Source organism: Benincasa hispida, chromosome 1 (assembly GCF_027475165.1).
Source record: "Benincasa hispida cultivar pf3 chromosome 1, pf3_genome.v1.1, whole genome shotgun sequence".
Classification (NCBI taxonomy): Eukaryota; Viridiplantae; Streptophyta; class Magnoliopsida; order Cucurbitales; family Cucurbitaceae; genus Benincasa; species Benincasa hispida.
The window spans coordinates 2,737,022-2,747,714 of NC_143478.1; the positions used below are offsets into that span (position 1 = coordinate 2,737,022).

A 10,693-nucleotide genomic window follows, 5' to 3' on the forward strand; every position below is an offset into this window, starting at 1 on the left:
GATTGAAACTTAATAACCAATAAAAATTGAACTCAAAATTTAATGAATAAATATATATAAGAAGAATAAAAAATCTCAAAACATTGATACTAAAAGGTATTTTTCTCAAAATTACAATTTGTATGATGATATAATGTGCCAATTGACTTTGCAACAGAATTTAATGGCTTCATTTATCATAAATTTTGTTCCAAACAAGAAACATTTTCTAACTATGATTAAAATATATCACAAATATTACTTGAATTAAAAATTGGCCTAAACTTTTTTTTGTTTTGTTTTTCTTAATAGAGAAACAGTCAACTTTGAAATATAAAATTAATTTTGTCAATATTTTGAGCATCCAACTCTCATTACATTCATAAATCTCTCAAAGAGTCCCTCCATTTAATTTATTAATTTATTTATTTTTCACATCCACATGCTACTAGGTCAATCTAGATGATTAGCTTTCAAATACATTTAGGGGTTATTTGCGATTGAGCGTTTAGATTGAACGTTTTAGGTCCGATTTGTAATACCAAACATATTCGGTTCCCACAGTTTTCAACTCAATCCTCTTTTTCACCATTTTCCTCTATTTTCACACTTCACGATCCCATTTCTGTTCTATCATCATTCCTCACTCATTTCAATACTCCTCTAATCCCTAGTAATTTTAATTACATTTCAACCTACTAGATAGCCCATAAAACCATAAGTTTAGTTTATGAATTTTTTAAATCTATGTCTGATATCTCCATGAATTTAAACTTTAAATTTTGTCTAACAAACTTTGAAATTTTAAAAATTATAATAAATATATGAACTTTCAATTTTGTGTATAATAAAATTTTAACACATTTGACTTCTTGTTAAAAGAAATGATTAGACATAAAATGAATTTTATTTCAAAGACGACCCTAAACTTTCAACTTTGTCTCCAATAAATATGTGAGTTTAAAAATGACAAATAGGCAAAGACATATTAGATACAAGATTAAAAGTTCATTAACTTATAAAATAATCAAATTGGAATTTAAAAAATCTATAATACACAACTAAAAGTTCACACTCCCTCCCTCCGCGACACGTATACCCATGCACGCACGTATACCCTCCCTCCAATAAATATGTGAGTTTAATTTATGTACTTTCTTAATTTTTAATTTCAATCTTTGTATTTTTAATAAATCTAATATTTAGCCTCTCGTAAATAATTTTTATTCAAATAGACTAAACAATTACAATAATTTTCCTACGAGAAAACACAAGAAGTCAATATGTTTCAAAACATAAGTCAAAATTCGAACTAATAATATTCTTTTTCAAAAAAAAAAAACAACAAAAATTAACTAATAATAGGAACTAGTTAAAATTTTTATTGAAAGTACAAAAATATATTTCAACCTAAATAATATTTTTACGACACACCAACTTCCTAAAACAATTAACTTCCCAAAATATTACCTTTAAAAGAATTGTTTTTACAAAAAATGTGAGAGAAGAAAATGAAACCTCGAAACTACATCAAAAGAAGTTTAAGATAAAATCGTTGAACTATACTCATGTCTGGCAGCCTTTGGAAGAGTTTTCTTTTTGGTTGCAAGATTAGACATCCAAAAGGCAAAACAATTTGTCCCAAATCCCAATGGCTGAAAGCGACCGTTAGTACGGAAACAGAGGCCCATCTTCAACATCTCTGATCTGTATGGTTGGCTGTTGAGTCCACGAGCCAACTTGGCAGAGTCAAACCACAGAAACAGAGCCCCCTAAAACTTTGCGTATTTGATTTGCTTTTATTTCTATTCCCCCATTGAATTCAATTCACCCACCAAACTTCACGAGCTAATTAAGACAACACAAACAAGAAACCCATAAATCTGTACTCTCTGTATTCAGCTAAAACTTCAACCCAGACCCAAATTAGTCTTTTTTCCTTATTTTTCCCCCATCAAGCACTCATCAATCTCCTGAAGAACAATAACAAGAACAAGAACAAACACAAGTCAAAAAAGAATGCTCCTCAAATTTCCTTCCAACTTCAGACTGCTGAACTTTCTCAAGTAAGGAACAAGGAAACAATCAGAGTCTCAATATAGCCGCCTTTTTTGTCTGCTTTTTTTTTTTTTTTTTTTTTTTTTTTTTTTGAGAAGTACACCAAACAAGTCTGTTCTCCACCATTGTCTTCTTTTGTCTACTTCGTTTTCCCCATTTTCTCCTTTTTTCTTCTTCTTCACGTTGCTCCTGTTGTTTTCCCCCTGTTCCCTATTTGGAGTTCTCTGATCTGTTTAGTCAATCCGACATCGAGCTTTTTCACATCGTCTTTCTTTTGATTTCTCCTCTGTATTTGCTTTCGTGTCCATCTCTGTAAGTTCTGAAAGTTTTTTGCATTTCACTTCTTCTTGGAGATCAATTACAAAGGCTCATCAAAGTAATATCTTGAAGCAACTGCCAAATTCCCAGAAAATCATATAGACAATGAAGTGCTTCTTCTACTTCAAAGGCAAGTCCAGGAGTAGGCATCAAAGATCGGCACCTGAATTGAAAGAGCAGCAAGAATCTGAGTTTTCGGGGTGTAGTCGGACCGCTGCTTCATCGTGTTCTGTGACTTCTCCTCGGAGTGTACCTGAATTGTATGAAGAGAGAGCACATAATTTGAGAGTATTCTCATTTACAGAGCTGAGACGGGCAACACATGACTTCAACAGGCTTCTTAAGATTGGACAAGGGGGATTTGGGAGTGTCTTTAAAGGCTCAATTAAGCCTGTTGATGGGAAGGGGGATCCCCTTGTTGTTGCTATCAAGCAACTGAGCAAGGATGGCTTACAGGTATGGATACTATCATTAGAAAATAAGCATTGAGGGCTTGAATGTTTTGCTTTGAATTTAATGGGTGAAATTCTTCTCTGTTGGATATGCTGATTGGGTGATTTGGTTGTATTCATTCCATATTATATGCATCCAATACAGAAAATCCTTGCTATTATTTTGTTAAGATTTATTTAAGCCTATAGAAAAGAATGCTAAGCATGCTAAAGGGGAAAGGACACAATAGAAGTGCAATTTTCAAGCTGTTTCTTTTGTTATGAATGCAAATTTCTTGAGGAAGTGAATTTTTTACATACCAGCTTTATTTTGCAAATAGGGCCACAAGCAGTGGCTGGCTGAAGTTCAATTTCTTGGTATTGTGGAGCATCCAAATCTTGTCAAACTCATAGGATACTGTGCTGTGGATGGATCAAGAGCAATTCAAAGACTGCTTGTTTATGAGTATATGCCAAATAGAAGCTTGGAAGATCATCTCTTCAACAAGGCGCTACCAGCACTCGCTTGGAAAACAAGACTGCAGATAGTACTTGGAGCAGCTCAGGGATTGGCTTATCTGCATGAAGGATTGGAAGTTCAGGTACCATGTCCCTCCATTTAGAATTCAATGTGTGGGTGTCTCTATTTATATCTGCAAGGAGGAAAATTACATACTAGTATACCGCCTTTTGATGAAGTTTTTCATTCTACAGAACATCCATGACGATTAGATTTACTTTCATTGTATTCTATAATGGCACAGATAATATACAGAGATTTCAAGAGCTCAAATGTGTTACTGGATGAGAACTTTCATCCCAAACTTTCAGATTTTGGGCTTGCCAGGGAAGGGCCAGAAGTCGGGCGTACCCATGTTTCAACCGCAGTAAGTGTTCTTTTTCTTATTCCCATCTACTCACTCTAAGGCCCATTGCTGCTTACAGTGAACTACGTTGTGTACAACATAGGTAATGGGGACAAATGGATATGCAGCTCCAGATTACATTGAGACAGGCCATCTCACGGCAAAAAGCGATGTATGGAGCCTTGGTGTTGTGCTGTATGAGATTCTGACAGGAAGACGGTCGTTGGAGAGAAATCGTTCAAGACCGGAGCAGAAACTTGTGGAATGGGTCAAACATTTCAATCCTGACAGCAAAAAGTTTAGATTGATAATAGATCCTCGGCTTGAAAACCAGTATCCTATCAATGCAGCTAGAAAACTAGCCAAGTTAGCAGATACTTGCCTGGCTAAGAATGCGAAGGATAGGCCCTCGATGGCTGAGGTAGTGAACAGATTGAAGCAGATCATCATAGCTGAGGATGGCAGCGAACCTTATGAGCAAAGTCCTGATTCTGTCACTGACGAACCTGACATGGAAAGAGAGCCAGAGAAAGTGGAAGCACCAGAATCGTGGAGAAGGCGAATGAGCCACCTGCAGAAACTGGGAGAGCATGTGGAGGGTGCAAGTAGAAGAAGATTTATGATAATGCAAAGAGCAAAAGTGCCTTAAAACTTGGGTCTCATTCAGAACCAGATTTTGATATATATAGACTAAGCAGCAGTTTTGAAAGCAAAGAAACAGAATACAACAGAATTTCAATCAAGAAATGAAAGGAGAAACATTGGGACAAAACATAAGACACGAAATAGAAATTCTGGTGCAGGAGGTGAACAGAAGCTGATGTAAATAGTCTAATTGAGTAAATTTATTCTATTGTTTAAAATGCTTCAGTTTTTGCTCTATGGGACCCAGAAAACAAACACGATGAAATTTATCATAAGGATATATATAGATGCTGACTGGTTATGGTGTGGTGGCGGGCTTCCATCTTCATCCACTTGAAAAAGTCAGGTATGGTAAAGGCGGAAAGGGATAGGTCTCTGCAAGGATTTCTTAAAATTTTTAAACATGATTACTTTAATTGTTAATTTCTAAACATTGATTATGTATCTACTTAGTCAAGATGATAGTGAGAGCTGTATGTCCCCACTTTTCCCTCTTCAAACTCCCCTTCTTTTAATAAATGTGAGTGTCAAGTTAATTCACATGAAAGCGGACTAATTAATTATAGGATATCTTACAATATTTCATATAAGACGACTCGTAAGATATTTAATATCTTAAATAGATGACCTAACTATAGTTCAAACTTAAAATTCTCTAAACTTAAACATTGATTGTTATATGACCATTAGGCATTTAGTTGCTTATATCCTTGTGCTTCATCTTCGCAATTAAAAGGAAGGAGGGAAGGAAACAACAAATAAGATCTCATTTGATAACCATTTGATTTTTGGTTTTTGGTTTTTGAAAATTAAGCTTATAAACACAACTTCCACCCACTAGTCTATATGTTTTGTTATCTAGATTTTAGGAGTGTTTTCCAAATTAAAGCCAAATTTTGAAAACTCAAAAAATAGTATTAAAAAATTGTTTTTGTTTTAGGAAATTGGCTAATAATTCAAATATTTATATAAAAAAAATATGAAAACTATGAGTAAGAAAATGTGAGAAAACAAACACAATTTTTTTAAAATAAAAAATAAAAAACAAAATAAATACCCAATGGGACCTAAAAAATAATAGAAATTCTTCATTTTGCTAGGGAAGAATCGTTGTATCTTAATTCTCGCAATTCAATAATTATTATCATTCTACTAACTGTTTTAGCAGTTGCTTATTTATTGATTTTTTTAAAAAGTTATAAATAACATTCAACTTGCTTTCCATCACTCAGCTTTCACCCTACATGATATCTAATTTATAAGTCTCCTTGTCGCCAGCGATTTGGGACTAAAAACCACTCACGTGAGCAGCCTAAGTTGAAATCAATCTATAAAAACATACACCAAAGTGATAAATAAGTAAAAAAAAACGATAAGACCAAGTAAAAGAAAAGTCAAACTACGAAATATCATTGCCACATGAATTCTTCAATGTGTTACTGTTCACTGAGTAAAAAATATATGCAACTTTTGCGCAGGTGTTATGGTGATCCAATAGATAAGATCATACCATTAACAGATTTACAAGGTTAAATTATAGACCAAGCTACTGAATGCTAAAATGCCTATCCAACCTGAAGTACGAATAATCGCACATCATGTTACCACTTACCTCCAAAGCCATCAAAAAAGCAAAAACACGGGATTAATTGGATATATGTTATTCAAGACAAGTTTTTCAAAATATTACCTCTAAGGATGAATCCTCCAGGAACATTCTCAAAATTGGGTCAATTGTTGTTCAGCTGCTCTAACTACTTTGAGTGTGACAGATTTCATGCTGGCTTGATGCTTCATCAAGTCTAATTTATTGAAATGGCCATACAGATACAACTTTGAGTGTTTGTATCAGTTCACGCGCCATTATCAAATTACGAAACTCTTGGATAAGGATCCACAATGTAGTAGAATGCTCTAATTAATGATACTTCACTCTGACAATATCTAGAGTTACTCAAAGTAATATTCCAAACCTTGTAAATCCTTCCATCTTCCCCTCTCAACTCAGGCACAAAAGTTGACATGATCTTTTGAGTTCAACCATCATACACTCTGATCGGGTCATGATTTCTGATTCTCTGTTTCTCATTATGAAGTTGCAGATCAATACCTTAAGAACGTTAGCACTCTCTGGTTTTTTGTTTCTTCATGATAAAACATGAGCAAAATGATACGAGTGAAACCAGCTAATTGAGTTTTCTATCGTTATTTTGCATTTATGTTCAAAGCATCTCGACTTTAGAGGACCATGTACCACCAGATTTCCTTGATATCTGAATTCCCACGTACCTTATCCACGCCGTCAAGTAAAAGCGAAGTAAATGGGATGTCATGCTCGGCCTCATGATCCTTTTCTCCAGAACAATCAAGGTCATTGCCTTTTTTCCTCTTTCAGAGATGGGAACTTCAACAATCATCGTAATGCCGATAGCACATCACTTGCATGCCAGCATCATGCCTGGTAGATGCATATTTTATACAGGTAGAGGTAGTCCTGAAAAAATTCAGAGTAAATAATATCTTTCTTATTTTAAATAATATCTTTCTTATTTCTACCTTTCTTTCCATATCTTAAAAATATTCTGCTGCTGCTCCCAAGCCAGAAAATAATATATACATTCCTCAACAGTGCATTTCTTGAACAATCATTATGCAAGTAGATCCTGCTCAAATAATTGAATAAGAAAGCTTATACTTCAATGAACGTATTGAACTGACTGAAATACTAGTTTCAAATGTTGATCTATCATCATTTTCTCTTAAGGGTTTAGTTCTACAAAAATAATCATAAGTAATATACATGAGAAAATCCATAAACACGCTTTTCTCGTATGATGTACTAATAAGCTCGCCACCTTCTTGTAAAACACGGTAGGCCCTGTTCATTATTTTATTTGTCGTTTCATCAAAATCTACATGAATCTCACTCAACTTCTGACCCCAAAATATGGCTTTCTCTGGCATCCCTTGCTTGCAAAATTGAGACAACAACACATTTGCTGTCACAATATTTGGAACAAACGCCATCTTAAGCAATTTTGCAGTTAAAATCATAGCGTGATCCAAGATGATATTACAGACAGCATTGATCATAGTATTGTATGTTACAGTGTTTGGAACAACTCCGGCTGAAACAAGCTCCTCAAGTATCATCACAGCCCGATCGATTTTTCGGGCAGTGCAGAAACCATGAATTCGTATATTATGAGTCATGATATCAGGTTCCCACCCACTATCTGACATTTTCATCACCAAATCATCTGCACCAACCATGTCAAATGCTTTACAGTAACCATCAATCAATGTGTTGTAAGTGACAATATCAGGAGATAAACCCACCCTATACATGTCCATGAATGTCTCAGTTGCTAACTTCATCCTACCTTGTTTGCATAACCCACCAATTATCATATTCGTTGTAAAAATATCTGGAAGAAGTCCCCTTTTCTTCATTTCCCTCTCCAACTTTAGAGCTTCATTTAGTTTACCCACTTTACAGAATCCACCGATCAAGGAATTGTACACAAAATTATTAGGCACAAACCCTTTTTTCAACATGTCAGAGAATACATCATAAGCATCCTCCATCAAACCAGACATACAGAGCCCATTAATAAAAGCTGCAAATGCAACAGCATCTGGAAAAACCCCCCTACCCTTCATCTCATTCCACAAACTTTCAGCCGTATTAATGTGTCCTATCCTGAAGTACCCATCCAAAAGAACTGTAAAAGCCATGCTAGTGACAGGGAATCCTTTTGCTATCATATCGTACAAAACTATCCTTGCTTCGTCATGGCTCCCCTTCCTAACTAGGCTGATAAGCAAGGAACTGCATGTGGAAGATGAAGGGGTTAAACCAAATTTCACCATTGTACCATAGGCATAAAATGCCCTCTCTTCTAAACCTGCACTGCCGTATGCTGCAATAATGGAATTAAAAGCAACCACACTTGGAGGAATTCCTTTCTCGAGTAAATCCTCTAAAAACTGCATGGCTTCATCATACCTACCTGCCCAGCACAATCCTGCAACAGTTACATCACATAGGGAAGAATCATGAAGCAACCCAGACACAGATAAATCCCTTAATAATCGATCCCCATCCTCCAACCTTCCATATCTGTAATGACCAGCAACCAATATATTGAAAGTAATGCCATCTGGAACTATATCCTTGGTCCTCATTTCTTCAAATAGCAAGTTTGCTTGACCAATGTCTCTTGCCTTGACATACCCATTGATCATGCTATTATAGACTATAGTATTTTGAGAAAGACCTATGTCTTCAATTTCATCAAAAATTTTCCTAGCTAACTCTATGTTTCCCTCCTTGCAGAAGGCATCGATGATGGTACTGAGTGTAGCAATACTAGGTTTACAGCCATTTGCGATCATCAAATTCACCAAATGAAGTGCATCTGATGATCGCCCTTTTAAGCAGTTTGCATTTATCACAATATTATACGAATAAACATCTGGTTCACATCTAAATTTCCTCATTACATGCAATAGACCTTCTCCAATTCTAGTCCAACCTTTTCTACAAAACTCAAGAATCATTACGTTAAACATATAATTATTGGGGCGAGGTCCCTTTCGAACCAAATCCCCAAACAACTTCCATACAGCACCATAATCACCAGCTCTAAGAAGCAATCTAAAAAGAATCGAAATGGCCGATGCATTTGGTGTCACTCCCACCTCCCGCATCTTACTCAATATTTCTAATGCCTCAAAATGCATTTCCGACTTCATAAACGCCCGCATTAGAGTGTCTAAAACTGAAAGATCAGATTCGTATTCACAGTGACCATCCCACATAAATGCCGCCAAATTCTTGCTCCTACCTGGACCAATTCTTGCAACAACCCACGAAATAATATCTTGAGCGAGAAAACGAAGTCGTTCTGCAGCTAAGAGATGTGCCACTATACAACAAGACCTAACAGTCTCTTCAGAGTCGTCCTTAAATGCTAGCTTGAAGAACGCAAACGCGGTCTCCCGACATTCAAACAGTTTCATAATCTCAACCAATAAAAAGGGACAGAAATTTCTCGATAATCCCTTCAATGCGTATCCCTGATACAGCTTAATCGCTTTGGATAACCCAACAGTGACTCGACGCCGGTCATTTGTATTCACGGAATTCACAGAGATCAATTTCAAAGTACCATCGTTGGAAGGCAAAAATTGAGCAATATAATCAAAAGCATGAGTGCCCGAATCAGAAGAAGACGAAGAACAGTACTCGTTTAAGAATTTAAGGATTAGGGTTTGGGATGGACTCAGAGAAGAAGACCAGTGTACCTTAAAAGAGTTCTGTAGGCGACGCACATTGACAATCATTGAAAAACGGCCCAGATTATAAGAGCTTTCGACTTGCATTCCAAACCGGAGTATGATCGGAGATTATTCGCCGGACGGCGAGTGGCATGAGCGCAAATGCCGGCGAAAGAGGCGGGAAGGAACTGGGAATGGGAACTGTGTTTTGTATGGTCAAGCAGGAAGACGACGTATGGGGAATAGCTGAAATTTGGGCCTTAAATGGGCCTTACACAGCTGAAATTTGGGCCGATAATTGGGCTTTACCTTGCACTTGGAAGTTGAGAAGTTCGTCTTGCTTAATGGGTTGTTGAAACGATTAGGGCCCAATCCAAATTATAAATTAATTAATGAAACTAATTTGAAAATATATAGAATAGCTGATCATATATCTAACAGTTATTTTTAAAAAAATATATATTGGGTAGTTTTAATTATATTAACAATTTACATTATTTGTATGAGTATAACTCAAATGGCATAAAGTATAAACTATCAACACTAAAGTCCCTCACTCTTGATCTACAAAAACAAAAAAAAATCACATTACAAAAATCATCCCTTGAATATAGTGGTAGTTGTACTCTCAAATTTTCAATTGTAACAAGTGGGCCCTCAAACTTCAATGGGACCCTCAAACTTATAAGTTTTGTAGAAATTGGAGCTCAAAATAGAAAAAAAAATTATAATAACCCTCAAATTTATATAATTGTTAATAATTATATACATTTGAGAGTCGGATTTTAACACTTATATTAGCTTAAGAGCTTAGAGTTGTTTGTGGCGCTGAGTTGAGATATGATGTCTGGTGTTTATATTTTTATGGAGTTCATATATCTGTGTTTGGGATGCAGAGTTATTTGGCATGAGTTCATATCGTTGGAAATGATTTATGGGCTTAGGCCTGTAGCAAAAGTTAAAGAGTAACGGGAGAATGTTGTCCCACATTGGAGAATTAAGCAATGCCTAAAAGGTATAAATACTAAGACTGCTAGATGTAACTTCAAAGTGTGATTGTCCCACATCATATCCTTTTAACTTCAAAATGATGTAACTTTTTGTTACTTATCC

The 10,693-nt window shown here is 35.6% G+C and overlaps 2 protein-coding genes and 1 long non-coding RNA gene across 3 annotated transcripts; 1 reads left to right on the top strand and 2 right to left on the bottom strand.

The window, feature by feature from the left end:
• The first annotated feature begins 2,460 nt into the window (after positions 1-2,460).
• Positions 2,461-4,837, top strand: LOC120081600 (putative serine/threonine-protein kinase PBL19). Its single transcript, XM_039036632.2, has 4 exons — positions 2,461-2,811; positions 3,128-3,388; positions 3,551-3,673; positions 3,756-4,837. Exons 1-4 carry the CDS (start codon positions 2,461-2,463, stop codon positions 4,299-4,301), a joined length of 1,281 nt encoding a protein of 426 aa, XP_038892560.1. The 3' UTR covers positions 4,302-4,837.
• Positions 2,468-4,174, bottom strand: LOC150038167 (uncharacterized). Its single transcript, XR_016525543.1, has 3 exons — positions 4,035-4,174; positions 3,108-3,936; positions 2,468-2,608 (listed from the first exon to the last, which is right to left on the bottom strand). It is a non-coding gene; the product is annotated as an uncharacterized LOC150038167 (long non-coding RNA).
• A 2,057-nt stretch (positions 4,838-6,894) lies between the features above and the next one.
• Positions 6,895-9,808, bottom strand: LOC120081593 (uncharacterized). Its single transcript, XM_039036620.2, is given in 2 exon segments — positions 6,895-7,019; positions 7,022-9,808. Coding segments are annotated over 2 exon segments (2,697 nt in total). The 5' UTR covers positions 9,686-9,808; the 3' UTR covers positions 6,895-6,986.
• Positions 9,809-10,693: the final 885 nt, after the last annotated feature.

Bases quoted from the DNA above. Each gene is read 5' to 3' on its own strand.
- LOC120081600 (XM_039036632.2), top strand. From the start codon at position 2,461: ATGAAGTGCTTCTTCTACTTCAAAGGCAAGTCCAGGAGTAGGCATCAA. The intron at 2,812-3,127 runs GTATGGATACTA...TTTTGCAAATAG, and splicing joins TGAGCAAGGATGGCTTACAG to GGCCACAAGCAGTGGCTGGC. The intron at 3,674-3,755 runs GTAAGTGTTCTT...TGTACAACATAG, and splicing joins GTACCCATGTTTCAACCGCA to GTAATGGGGACAAATGGATA.